The following is a 15,088-nucleotide window of genomic DNA, read 5'->3' on the forward strand; positions in this document are numbered from 1 at the left end:
CATTCACACAGCTAGCATTTACGGACCATCTGCTATGTGTGTGCCAGGATCACACCTGGGAATAAGGACAGTGATGAATAAAATTCAACTCCTGCCTCCGTGCAATCCTTTGTTCACTGAACAAGCCTTTACTCAATGTCTACCAAGACCCAGGAGCTGCACTAGAGCAACAATAAAGCGCTCACAGCCTGGACTAGTCAACCAACGTGTGCATGTTGGGAAATGGAGTGGGGGAGATGCCCTCTCACAAGAAGGGCAATGCAATGAACATACAGTGAAACTCAAAAAAAAATGCTACCTCCTGGTCTTACTGCCTCTGAGAAGGTATGTCACCGATTCCCAAGCTCTTCTGATTTCTCAGTAATCCTCGTTCCTACATCTCTCCCCCCATCATACACAATCAAAATACAGTGAAGCATTTTTTTACATTAATTTTGATTAAAGGGCTAAATTTTTCTTTCAGTTTGTGAGGTTGATGATCATCCTTGAGATCACGGAAAACATTCTGGAGTAATGAAATCAGGGCTGAGAACCCTGGTGGAACGAGACTTTGTCCTGCTTGCACCACTGGAAACAATCTCTGACCACATCTAAAAGCTGCACGAAACAACACTGCACAAGGGAGCTGGTGATGTACCTTCTGGTGGAGTCGTGAGTAATTTGCTCAGAGGAGTCTTCGGCTAAACTTAATGATTCACAGGGTTTATTTGTAGGGAGGTTCTGCATATGTCTTGGTATGAGAGGGAAAATGGAAAGGTATCTATATGTATAGCTGAAGCCCCAGAAGGAAACGGGCAGTGCTGACCACACAGTCATGCCTGGAGGGGCCTCCGCAGTCAAAGGCTCACTTTGAAGAGCACCAAGGACCATCAAAAATCCCAAGAGTGAGAATCAGAAGGAAGTGAGGAATGCTTTTCATTTAAGTTTCTTGTCAAACTCTTCTGAACTTCACAGTAAACATTTCCTGAAGAGCCATTTCTGTACTTTTTCTTTAAAACAAATTTCTTCCATCAGGATTTTAAATTTTTTTTAAAAGTCTAATAAAAAGGCAAACGTTTACTTTTAGGGTCTTCCCATCTATCTCTCTTCTACATCCTATGGCAATTCTAAAGTTTAGTTTACTTGTTTGCAGGTTAGGGATTTTTAAAGAAAAATTCAATAAAGACCACTATATTCCAGCACTGTACTAATCAGAAATAAATCAGCTGGTTCCTAAGTCTATCATGAGATCCTTGTAAAGAAAACAGGGAAGTATAAGCTGAATGGTAATGATCCATTTAGAGATTGACGGCTGCTGAAGCAACTTGACCCCAAAATTACTGGGTCATCTGATATCAATTCAGAGTTGTATTTCTAGCGTCCTATCACGGGATTCATTAATAAGCCCCGTCCTATATAACTTAGATAAGAAAGAGAGACATATTTATCCATTTGGCAGAGAATATGCATTTTTTTTCTGACTCAACAATGATTACATCCAAGACCCACTCCCAGCAGAAACAGTGGCTCATTACTCGCTGCTGGTGCAGACTGCTCAAAGCGTGACTCTTCCCCACACGTGCGCCCACACCCACACGTCCCCCAACCACTGAGAACCCCTGACAATAAGCTGGATTACTAAACCAACAAGACATTTAACACAGGCAATACACAGACAAGCATTTATGTGGGCCCACTGTGTGCCAGGTGCCTTATATACGTTACCTTTAATCCACGCAATAACCCACTTTTCAGAGGTGAAAACTGAGGCTGAGAGAGTCACCCAGGGGCAGATTTAAACCCAGGTCTATTTGACTCCAATGTCCGTGCTCTTTCTACTATACCATACCGTCCCCTTAATTGTGCTCATCTGTGGATCAGTAGTTTGAAAAGGATATTAATTGACTAGGTACAGCATTTCTGATCATGCCACCAGTGATGCACCTGAAAATTGAGTTAAGAATGGCTGCAGGTGGGCTTCCCTGGTGGCGCAGTGGTTAAGAACCCGCCTGCCAATGCAGGGGACACTGGTTCGAGCCCTGGTCCGGGAAGATCCCACATGTCGCGGAGCAACTAAGCCCATGTGCCACAACTACTGAGCCTGCACTCTATAGCCCACGAGCCACAACTACTGAAGCCCATGAGCCACAACTACTGAGCCCGTGAGCCACAACTACTGAAGCCCGCGCAGCTAGAGCCCATGCTCCGCAACAAGAGAAGCCACTGCAATGAGAAGCCCGTGCACTGCAACAAAGAGTAGCCCCCGCTTGCCGCAACTAGAGAAAGCCCGCGTGCAGCAACGAAGACCCAACACGGCCAAAAATAATAAATAAAATAAATAAATTAAAAAAAAAAAAGAATGGCTGCAGGCAATAGAAAGCAGCAGCTACAAAGGGAAGGCTGGGTGCTGCAGTCAAGGGAGGGGCAGGCAATAGGAAGGGAGCCAGAAAACCTATCTCAAAGCTGTGTTTGCAGAGCAAGCACGATCCTTACTTAGTGTATTTGTTTAGCTTGGGAGTGGCTTGGGATAGGAGGCTGAAGGAGATGATGGCAAAGGTCTGCCACGTCACCCCCAGGTGTCACCAATGTCCCACCACCCATGGAGGGAACAGAACTCAGAGAAGACACAGTCACTGTCTCCAAACATGTGGAAGGAAATCAGATGCATTAGAAACAGGATTAGAAGTTAGAAGTTAGCAATAGTACCAGAGGTAGATCTCATTGTCCTACATCCTTGCAGTTATTTCCAATGAGATACATCCTAATTCCTAGGCCACTGCCTGAGTTGCTGGCAAAGTTTAAGGTTTCAACTTAAAGCAGAAGCCAGAGAAGTCACCTGGCTCCCCCGTGATGATTCTGTGTATTACATAAGGCCTGCTCCATGGTGGAGGGTGATGGTGACAGGGGGGATGGAGGGACAAGAGAGGTTTTGAGATGTTTAACAATCTGGGTTAGGAGACAGACTAACACACTTGAATTACTGAGTGAATAATACAGCATCCGGAAAAAGTGTTAGACACAGACAACCAAAGTGTGGGAGTTCAGACAAAAGAATAGCGAACAGGGGCTGGAGTGGTCAGGAAGAGCTGCATCCACAAGAGGAGACCTTGAAAAAAGTATGATTTTAGCAAAGAAAAGAAAAGCATCGTGTTTTCTCTTGGTGTCCTCCGCAGTGTCAGGGAGATGCAAAAAGCACTCCTCTTTTACAAAAGGAGTTCAGGATAAAAGCGAAAAACTTCAAATTCAACAAATACAACTTTTGCTGCCTGAAAATAACCTCTTGCTTTTCCTGAGCTCCTACCACCATTAATTTCTTTATGCCGCTAATATTTGCTAGGGACTTAGGACATGCCTGATGATCTGCTGTTTAGCAGATTGTAATCTGTATGACCTCACTGAGCCCTACTGCAAGAACCCTGCAAGGCTGGTGTGATTATGCTTATCTTCAGGCAAGGAGCCCAAAGCTCAGAGAGGTGAAATGATTGTTCTAGTGCCACCCAGCCAGCAATGGCAGAGCTAGAGGACCAAGCCAGACACACTGGTACCAGGTTCCATGCTCTTTCCGTTGCACACATTGCATTCCACTGACCTTCTCCTTGTTATCATCTTTATCTTTTATATGGCCTCCTGAGAATAAGCATTTTGCCCAACTGAAGCAAGAATTCTTCCTGCAATCACATGTGAGTTTATACCAAACATAAGCCAGTCTCTGTTCCATGACTGCAGAAGGTAGAAGGGGCAGTTGAAGAGGAGATCGGCAGTGCCATAGAAAAGGACGTGTGCCTGGTAGAACCTGAGACTGAGACCCAAACCTTCATGATTCTTAGAATTGGAGAACTAGATTGCCTGGCCCTTGGTGACACTGAGGGATGTCAGCACTTGGACCAGAACTCAAGGGTCCTGTTTCATATCCTGAAACGTGTGAATGTGTCTTTCCAGAATCAAGGTCCAGTGTCTTGCTTGTCCAGTAGTGTTTTCAATGCAGCTGTGGTCCTCTCGTCACTAAATCAGTCCATCTCAAATTCAGCTGCACATTAGAACCATTTGGGAAGTTTTTAAAGATCCCCAAGCCCAAGCAAATCAGAATCTCTGGGGATGAGGCCCAGACATCAGTATTTTTTAAAGTGCCTTGGTGATTCCGGTGTTCAGCCAAGGCTGTGAGCCGCGCTCACAGGTACAGAAGTCAATGGCTGACAGTGACATTCACCTTAAGAAATTCTTTCAATTGACTCCTGTTTTTACACGAAATACATTTAGATCACAGATACACTGAGAACTTATAATACTGCTGCCAGAATAATCTTTTTTAAGACCCACATCTGATCAAGTAATTCATCACTCCCTGCAGAGCTGGGACTATGGTGAGGTGAGTAAGGTGCTTAGGGCACAAAATATAAAGAGGAACCCTTGGTCTAGTTATGTTTGTTCCTAAATGTGAGTCTTCCCTTACAGTCAAGAGCATAAACTACGAAAGCAGACAGATGTGATTTGGATACTGCCCAGCACAGTCATGAGCGGCAGTGACTCTGCCAGGCTGGCACCTTCTTATCCCTCAAGGCTGAGTACATCTTCTCTTCCCTGTTCATTTTCCTCTCCCTGACCTCCTCACCAAGGTCAAGTCAAAAGTCAACTGACCTCTCATCTGCATCGCTGTGGCACTTTAGCATACTTTGGAACTTCTCTCATTGAACTATACCTATTTATTCTACTGTCTGCCTTTCCTGCCATGAAGCGATCTGGTAAAAGAGGGAAAAAGGCTTCAGAGTTAGTTAGATCTGGGTTTGAATCCCAGCTGCATGACTGTGAACATTCTCTTTGCGCCACAGTTTGCTTAGAGTAAAATGATGAAAATAGTACTAAACTCAGAGTGCTCTTACGTTCTGCCACACAGCAGCTGGGAAGAAATCTTAGTTTCCTTCCTTGACCCATCACACCCTCCATTCCGAGAGCCACCCCCATTCTAGTTGTGAGTTCTCTGAGATCAGAAGCTTCATTCAGCATGACAACCTTTAGTGCCTTGGCCCAAGTCTAGCACATAGTAGGGACTCAGTAAATGTTTGTCAGGCTGAAATAAACTGCAAGATGACCAGTAGTTACACATGCAGAGAAGTTAAGAAGTGAGTGTTTCAACGGCAGAAACAACTTGCAAGAGGGCAAAGAGGAAAGAATGAGCCTGGGCTTTGCTGGGAACCGTGAGGAGACCACACGGAATGGAACAGAAAACACACACTGGGAAACAGTGCAGGAGGAGAGAATGGAGGGCAAGCAGCACAGCCAGCATTAAAGGGCCTTGGTATCGGGGAGAAAGTGTGTGGACTTTCTTAGGCAGTTATTGCAGGTTTGTATCGCTAAAGCTTTGATGATGAGCCTTCACCTTTCCATTGAGCAGGTAGGTGGCGGGCTGCATTATGTTCATCAAAACTCCCACTGGACTCCAGCTAAATTTGTATCTCAAAGGATTGTCTGAATGTTCAGGGGCTGGAAGGCCACCGCAGTAGGAAACATAAGATTCAATCTGTAAAATAAAGTATCAATAAATTAGGGAAATTAACAATTAGTTACGGAGAATAATCTAGCCTAATCTATCTGAGTAATTAATTGAGTACAATGACACAAATAATAAGGTAAACTTGTTACAGTTTCTCCTTTCTTAAAGTTACAGAGGCTTTCAAAAATACATCCTTAAAGCCAAACACCATTTGATTAAGTCAGTTATATTTTTATATATATATATGTGTGTTAATATATGTATATATATTTTTTAATCATCTAGAGATTGTGGCTAACATTTTGCTCTGTTAAAAATCCAACTATTAGGTCAATTCTGCTTGGTCAGTGTCTCCTGACTTTTAATTCAAATTATATACTTCATTATAATTTGATTATATATGTATAATTATTAGTATTAATTAATATGTAATTAATATAAAATATTACTAATTGATATGATATATAATTTAATTAATTTGAGTCTATATTTGATTATATATATTACATATGTGTGTGTATATATAAAAATAACCTGTTTTAGGTTATATATATATTATGTTAGGTTAGGTTTAATCTGAGTCATCGCATTTTCATGTCCAATAGTTCTTTCTTATGTGTAAAAGATACTTTATATACCAACAGGTTGATAATATTACAAAGAATTTTTCCCACTTTTAAAAGCCAAACCTTATTATAGAATCTCCAAAGCAGTCTAAAATCTTTTATCAAACCAAAATGTATATTATAGTAGCATCTATTTCTCTAAAAATCTATTGTTAAGGCTTGGACTTTTTTTTACCATACAAATATTTCTGCAGTTTCAAAATTTTACTTGAAATTTCTAGTCAAAGTATGAGTTAGAATATAGCAGTTTCTTCTCAAACTAGACTAAAGACCCTAAATGTAACACCAGAAACCACGAAGCTCCTAAAGGAAAACATAGGCAGAACACTCTTTGACACAAATTGCAGCAATGTTTTTTTGGATCTGTCTCCCAAAGCAAAGGAAATAAAAGCAAAAATAAACAAATGGGACCTAATTAAACTTAAAAGCTTTTGCACAGCAAAGGAAACCATCCAGAAAGCAAAAAGACAATCTACTGAATGGGAGAAAATATTTGCAAATGATATGACTGATAAGGGGTTAATATTCAAAATATAAAAATAGCTCATATAACTTAACATCAAAAAAACAAACAACCTGATCAAAGAATGGGCAGAAGACCTGAATAGACATTTTTCCAAAGAAGAAATGCAGATGGCCAACAGGCACATGAAAAGATGCTCAACATTGTTAATCATCAGGGAAATGCAAATCAAAACCACAGTGAGATATCACCTCACACATGTCAGAGTGGCTGTCATCAATAAGAACACAAATAACAAATGTTGGTGAGGATGTGGGATGTGGAGAAAAGGGAAACTTCATACACTATTGGTGGCAATGTAAATTGGTGCAGCCACTGTGAAAAACAGCACGGAGGTTTCTCAAAAAACTAAAAATAGAACTACCACATGACCCAGCAATTCCACTCCTGGGTATACATCTGAAAAAAACAAAAACACTAATTTGAAAAGATACATGCACCCCAATGTTCATAGCAGCATTATTTACAATTGCCAAGATATGGAAGCAACCTAAGTGTCCATTAACAGATGAATGGATAAAGAAGATGTGGTACATATATACAATGGAATACTATTCAGCCATAAAAAAGAATGAAATTTTTCCATTTGCAACAACATGGATGGACGTGTAGGGTACTATGCTAAGTGAAATAAGCAGACAGAGAAAGGCAAGTACTGTATGATATCACTTATATGTGGAATCTAAAAAATACAACAAACTAGTAAATACAACAAAAAAGAAGCAGACTCACAGATATAGAGAACAAACTGGTGGTTACCAGTGGGGAGAGGGAAGGGAGGAGGGGTAGAGGATTAAGAGGTACAAACTATTATGCATAAAATAAGCTACAAGGAATATATCCAACACAGGGAATATAGCCAACATTTTAAAATAATTATAAATGGAGTATAACCTTTAAAAAAAGAATACAGTAGTTTCTTTAATCAGAATTATAGAAAGATTATTTCTGTACACAAAAAACTGGACCTCTTAATATTTTCCTAAATGGACCTTTGGGTGTCAGTTGGGCTCACCGTGGCTCCCACTTCTTTGGCCTTATCTATCGTTTCCATTGCCAACATATGATCAAGACCAGGGTCCAATCCCAATTCGCCAATGATTGTGATGCCAGCATCTTCCACACTGAAAGAGGTGGAAAGAGAAGGAAGGAAAATTTGGATGGAAAATAAAAACAATTCCATGGAGCTACTTTGTTGAAAACCTACTGAAACTTACCTCTTTTCTAATTCTTTTAGCACCGGGGTGATGTAGCTTGCAGTGATCATGTTGACCTTGCTTGCGATGCATGCCTTGGCCACAAGAGGATGCAATACATAAGGCAACAAGCTTAAAAGCAGAAGGAGAAACTAATCAGAAACTTTCTTTTCCAACCGTCCCTCCAATGTACCTTGAACTGCACTAAAGTGAAGACATCACACTGATTATTCTCTCAGAGATGATCAATGACTCCTTGAAGACTACAGAATAAATTCATCCTGTTATCATATTTAAGACTCTCCACAATATGACCTTCACTTAACCTTTCTATTTTTCCTCCTTGCATCTCCTTCATAAACCATATATGGGGACCAAAGAAGCTATTGTAATTCTCCACTCACAGTCTTTACTTTTCCATTTGTGAACCTTTACTCTCACCGTGTCTTCCACTTGAAATAGTCCCTCACCCACCCACCCCCATCCAGATCATACCTTCCTTAAAGAAATGTCTGAAAAGGTAACTCCTCCAGGAAGCTTTCCCAGATTCCCCCAAATCCAGATCTTCCTCTGTATGCACTCAGCTATCCCTTTGTAGCATCTAATGGACTTTATTCTACTCATCCTTATATTTCTATGATTTTCTGTCTTGGGTCCCCTAGTAAAAGGTAAGGTTGCTATTCTTTTTACCTCCACATCTCCCAAATGGCTATCATTAAACTAAGTCAAAGTGACCCATATGTTACATTAAAGAGTAGAGTCTAGGAAAGGCCAGGGGAAGAAATAAGTTTCAATGGTATTGTTAGGTGTAAAAGCTATTGAAACAGCTAAATGTCTATATGGTGAGCAAAAACTGAAACTGTACTCAAAACTCAAATTTGGGTCTTCTAAGAATCTGGCTCTGGTGTTTTACTTTGGTGCTGGGACTACACAATCACAAAAAAATGAATTTCCATAAATTTACATATAAATGAGTATATTCAGATTCTATCCAAGAAATAAAAAGCATCCTGTCAATCACATAGTAATATTTAAGTTCTACTAGCTTACTGCCTATTTGGCAAAGCAATCTACACAGTACCAATGAAAATATAAATACAAACTTATAAACATTATTACAGTATATCACTGTACTTGTTAAATTCCTCCTGTTTATTTCATATTTTCTCTATTTCACATAAAACTAAACAATAAAACCACCTCTCAGGCACTTATTCCTCCTCAGGTTAATAGAACAGAGTATTGTTACTTAGATTTATTATCATGCAGAATAAAATTGGGTACATATTTTGCCAGTAACAATATGAAAGCCCTTGATCTCTGTTTTTTGGCTTTTTTAATCAAAAATAATTATTACTAAATATGGTAGCCCTTTAAAAGCCAATGAACGAAATACTTGCAAAACTCTTAGTTGGAAAAGTATTAATAGAAAATGTTCAGTGGCATCATCTTAAAGGTTAGTGGGGATTTTTTGTCACATTCTCCACTTTGAAAACCTGCCTGATAAAAATTTTATCCAGATCTAATAATATTTTTAAATTTGGGCATTATCAGCACTAACCTAATAATATGCTGAGAACTAGAATAATAGAACTTTGATTGATGGTGCCTATTTTAGACAAAGGGATTAGAGTTCATAATTCATTGTGTATGTAACATAGCAACTACTCAAGAGGACGTAATTAATCCAAATAGTTGGCAATGCCACTTGTGAAAACATATACAAAATACACATCTAATTTTCTAAGTAATGTATCAAACTCAATTCCTACTTTGCATTAAATCATTAAAAACCAGAACTGCAAATTAAAACCATGAGAATTTGACATATTATAAAATTTTTGTGAAACATATTCTTCACTCATTTTACTTTGATAGTCCCTAACATTGTGTTTACATCAAAACATTCTTTCTCCAACTTAAAAAATGAAAAGCTATTTAAGAAACACTACAGGAATGTTTAACAGCATTTCCACTATTCACCACAGAAACTCAGCCAACTGAGAAAAGTGAAATATAAAACAGATTTTGCTCATGCTAAATCTTATTGAAGGTCACCAAGTCACGGAATTCTAAATTTTACACCTGTTAATAGATTATTATCGTGTCCATTATCTTGTCATATTTTGCTTCTGATTTTGTTCAAAATGTGTTTTGTTATGTTCTTTTCTTTTTTTAATCAAAAAACAATGTTATGTTTAGGTACCTATGTGTGGCAAAACAAATTCTCTTTGTTTTATTCAGTAGGCTAGAATTTTCAGTTTTGAATAAGGACTTACTTTCATAATTATAACCTGACAGACAAGATCTATTGGTTATTGATAAATTTTTGCTGAAAAATAATTAATGCACATTAAATTTTTATAAATTGAATAATGTTTTTAAGTGCCCAAAGTGAGCCTATATTAAGAGATAATGCAAAAGTTCCCACTTAGAATTACCTTTCTTTGTGTCTGTTTTCCAACCCCCCCCCTTTTTTTTTTAAAAAAGATTTATTGATTGATTGATTGATTGCTATGTTGGGTCTTCGTTTCTGTGCTAGGGCTTTCTCTAGTTGCGGCAAGCGGGGGCCACTCTTAATCGCGGTGCGCGGGCCTCTCACAAGGCCTCTCTTGTTGCGGAGCACAGGCTCCAGACGTGCAGGCTCAGTAGTTGTGGCTCACGGGCCTAGTTGCTCCGCGGCATGTGGGATCTTCCCAGACCAGGGCTCGAACCCGTGTCCCCTGCATTAGCAGGCAGATTCTCAACCACTGCGCCACCAGGGAAGCCCCCCCCCTTTTTTAAGGAGGAAATCACAGAACTTCCTCCAAAGATATCATTTGAATCTGATCTAACTATGAAAGTCATCTAATTATGAAAAAGCAGGTTAACTTTCTTCCTTCCATCTTGGAAAAATTATATTCTAAGAATAAATGGCTTATTCTTATCACTTTGGTATTTTCCAAATGAAGTATCTAGCCTTCATTTTGTAGCCCTGTATCTAGAAGTTAGATCTGCATTTGTATTAGATAGTAATGAATGATATATTTCAAGATATGTTCCTCTGCTAAGGCTAAAAATGGTCATAGGGCTAGAGAATCTACTCACTTTCATTTAAGCTTTATAAGTCTAAAGGAAAAAATAGCCACCAAAATATAAGTCATTAGTGCCTCATGACCCAGCAATTCCACTTCTAGGTAAATACCCAGCAGAAATGTGTGTATATGGTAACCAAAAGACAAATACTAAATTGTTCATGGCAGCACTATTCATAATAGCCAAATTCTGGAAACAACCTAAACATTCATCAGCAGTCAAATGGATAATAATAGTATATTCACATAATGGAATATTACACAGTAAAGAGAATAAACTACAATTACAGACAACACCACAAATGACTCTCACAATCACAACGCTGAAGAAAGAAGGCAGCCACAAATGAGGACATACTGAAAGATTCCGACTGTACAAATTGAAAACTAGCAGAAACTAATCTCTATGTTAGAAGCCACGACAGTGCTTACCCCTGAAGGATGGGGCTGGTAGTAAAAAGGGGCACAAGCAGCTCTTCTTGGATACTATTATATTCTGTTTCTGATGTGGATGATGGTTACACCATGTGTTCACTTTGCGAAAATTCTTTGAACTACAAACTTACTATTTGTGCACTTTCCTGGATGCACACGTGAGTTTAAAAGTTTACTGAGAGAAGAGAAGAGGAGAGAAGGGGGAAGGGAGGACAGGGGAGAGGAGGGGAGAAGAGAAGAGTGGAGAGGAGAGAAAATAAGGAAAGAGAAGTAACAGCAACAACAACAAAATGTATGGCAATCATTTCTTACTATTTACTAACCTGATGACAAGATCCTGCGTTGCCACCAAGGAGCTCAACTTCACTTCTTGTTTACCAACGTACAGGCTAACAGGATTAATATTATATTTCTTGCCTAACTGTTCGATTTGATTCTTCATGTCAGAACCTATTCAAGAGTTAAAAAGTCCAATCTTTAGATTTCCTTCCACTAGTCAGAGAGTAAAACACATTTTAACATCTCCAAAAATAATTTTTCAAAGTTTAGAAACAAGAGAGTCATCTAAAATTCACAGAGTAGCCATGTTTTGAAATCAATTTTACTTCCTCTTCTTTAAAAATTGGGGCTTATTTACCTACTGTTATTTCTATATTGTCATCCCTCGACAGGTATTCCAACACCGGCTCAGATACGTAACCAGATCCAAGAACCAAGACCTTTTTCTTGGTGCCCACTGAAAGTGACTGAACACGTTCCCTATAAATAAAAGGGGGGGGGGGAATTTTAACCAAAAAAACGTTTCAAATAACAAAATGTTGCTGTCCCCAAACCAAACTAAAACTTAGACTGTGAAGCGATATTTTTTTCCCACTCTTCTTACAGTAAGAACCTCAACAGGAGTTCCCAGTACCAACATTTTTCATTATTTTAGATCTTGTATGATGAACAACAGACCCTGAGATCTTTGAGGTGTATGAGTTCCCTATACCACTAGTTAGGTGCAGATGCTGGACCAGCGCCTGGCTACCCACAACTGAGTAACTTGGTGTCACACTTTATCCTTCCGGGGGACATGCTTCAAAATCATGCTGGGGGCCTTACATCAGAACCTTATTTACTCCTCACAACAATCCGAGAAGACAACGATCTGAGAAGGAGATTATTATCATATTAGACACTGTCTTGTGACTTATCTTCAGGGTCACTTGAAAACAGTTAAAACCATAATTTTGAAATCACAAATGCCATGGGTTAAATGTAGAAACCTACATAAGATGAGTCACTAGGCAGAACTTTAATTCTTTAATTTTTCTGTTGTTGGAATTTGTGCCTTCCTGACAGCTAACTTTGTCTTTCCTGCAAACTCTGACCTCCAAGACAGTGAATGAGTCTTAGCTGTCTTTATAAACCCACTATTGCTCACTGCGATTTGCCTTAAAGATGGAAGATACTCATTAAAAGTCTTTTGAATCAGAGTCCCAGATAACATTATAAAACCATGGAAATGGCTTAGTGACAGGGACTTAAGCAGAAGGCTCTGTTGCTGGAATCTTTTAGGCCAGGATGTCTCTCAAACTTTAACCTTTATTTAACTTCACTTCATTTCATTAATTATAAGTGAATAAAAATAAATTTAAATATAGAATGTTCCTGCCCCCTCTTCACCCCCAGCACTCATATTACTGAGGAGGGGAGGACGCCTTTAACTTCCACCCCCATCCCATTTCACCTCCCAGAAAGAAACACTATTACAGATCCTCTCTAACAGCACTCTCTGTACTTTGTGTAATTGAAACACATTATTTTGATGTCCAAAAAATAAAATGTTCAAAATACATTTTTAAGAACTCGCTCCTAGATTTTAATACCGTCCACCCCATCAGCAACCCCAAAGCGCTCCAGGTTAATAATCACTGTGCTAAGGAACGAAGAGAACAAAAGAACAAGGCAGGGATTCAAGATAACTCCAATTTCCTTCCAAAATGCAGTCTTCATTTTCAGTCTCTTGGCACAAGGTTCTACCTGGGAAGGAGGGCAGGAAGTCCTAGCAGTTGGGGCCAGCAGACCTGCCGCTACGTGAAATATGGTGTGTAAAGAGCGACTGGTCATGGTAGACACGTCATTGGGATTAGTAATGTAAGAAAGAGATCATCTGATGATGAAAAATCAAAGATACACAGAACTATGAAAAACAAATATATGCAGTTTCCCCTATATGACACTCTCCTATGGAGTTATAGAACTAGTTGCTTTTTTAAAAAACAAATTATACACTCTTGTATCATGCCAGAATATTTCATTGACACACAAAAAATTACTGTAAGCTAACAAACACATTTGGAGAAGGCATAACTGTAGTACTTGATCTGGTCATATCTCTTATTTACTTCTTATAGGTGGAAAAACTGAGAAAGAAGATCAGGCAGTTTGTTTGTTTTTAATTTTCCCACTCTGGCTTCTCCTAAGAATTCAGTGCATGGGTTATTTTTTTTAATGTGAATAGACCAGTGGAGCAGATATAAACACGGATCAAGTGCAATCAGTTGGAGACCAGAACATTCCAAAGAAATGTCAATGTTTCCAAACTTTGAGTAGTAAAACCAATTATAGAAACCAGGGCCTTAGCTAAGTATCTTCCTAAGAGAACTGTTCTCTCCAGTAGATTTGCCACATTACTTCCTGACACTTTCCTCCTAGTAAGAATCCCCAGGGAAAACTGACCTCTCACGATTTTCTTTCTTCACTACTTGTCTTAATTTCTAACCAAAAGCCCACTTTGCCGAGTATTATCCTAAACAAAAGAGAGTCCAAATCTTCAACTAAAAATCAGCCTGAAAGCACCACAGAAAGGGTTAGCAAGCTCATTTTCCTCTGAGAGAATAGCTGAGACATTACAATATGCAAAATGCTGGAGAAAGAACAAGGACAGAGCTTTTGGAGTTTTGCTTACTTACACCCAAGTCTACATGGATAACAGAAAGCCAGAATGATGCTACAATACTGTTCAAGGGAAAATAATTCACACTGGTTCCAGGCAGTCACTTCATTTGAATTTCCTATTATTTACAGACACTTTTTAAAATTACATATTGCATAATCCTAGCATCACGAACTCACATGGAAGCATTAAAAAAAGTACTCATGAGATCCAAGATAAGAATAAATGTATTAAACAAGAGGATGTGAATGATGCTTACCTGCTCTCCCGGAGTTTCTGGATATATTTATACTTATTAGACAATGTGCCGTTGGATGTAATCACTGCCTGAATATATACGATACAAGACATTTCTTTAGTCACCACATTTAGTCCCACAAACATGGGCTCATGACTAATAGAGAAAAGAGAGAGTAACAGATAAAGACAGGGAGAGAAAAAGGAAAGGGGAGAATGGGGAGCAAGGATAGTGGTGGAAAAAGACATTCATGAAAAGAAATTCTTTTCATAACTTACATCTCGCACCACAGGAGAAAAATTCTGACTCTCAAGAGGCTGTGTCGCGTCTGATAATATCTGAAAAGGAAATGAGATTGGAAAGAGAGAAATGACATTGCAAAGAAGGCTTCTTGCTATTTTATCCATATTAAAATATTAGTCAAAGGAAAAAAAATTAGTTTAGAAAACAGTTTTTTGAAAATCACTGATTTGTATAAATAATTGGTAAAAGAAGTTTTCTATAAGCAATGAATTCTGCCCCCCTAAAACATGTTATTTCAGTACAATTTCCAACTCTAAAACCAACATTTAATCATGTTTGCTTACT

At 38.8% G+C, this 15,088-nt stretch overlaps 1 protein-coding gene across 3 annotated transcripts in view; it reads right to left on the minus strand.

Moving 5' to 3' along the window:
- Window positions 1-15,088, minus strand: part of AASS (aminoadipate-semialdehyde synthase) — a 66,907-nt gene that overhangs the window by 12,988 nt on the left and 38,831 nt on the right. For all 3 annotated transcript variants that reach the window (XM_061198677.1, XM_061198679.1, XM_061198678.1), the window contains 7 exons: window positions 14,779-14,838; window positions 14,522-14,589; window positions 11,959-12,080; window positions 11,645-11,771; window positions 7,834-7,944; window positions 7,632-7,740; window positions 5,354-5,494 (listed from right to left, as the gene is read on the minus strand). In XM_061198677.1, the coding sequence (XP_061054660.1) occupies window positions 5,354-5,494; window positions 7,632-7,740; window positions 7,834-7,944; window positions 11,645-11,771; window positions 11,959-12,080; window positions 14,522-14,589; window positions 14,779-14,838 (738 nt within the window). The remainder of the gene's footprint in view (window positions 1-5,353; window positions 5,495-7,631; window positions 7,741-7,833; window positions 7,945-11,644; window positions 11,772-11,958; window positions 12,081-14,521; window positions 14,590-14,778; window positions 14,839-15,088) is intronic.

This window comes from Eubalaena glacialis, chromosome 8, assembly GCF_028564815.1.
Source record: "Eubalaena glacialis isolate mEubGla1 chromosome 8, mEubGla1.1.hap2.+ XY, whole genome shotgun sequence".
NCBI lineage: Eukaryota > Metazoa > Chordata > Mammalia > Artiodactyla > Balaenidae > Eubalaena > Eubalaena glacialis.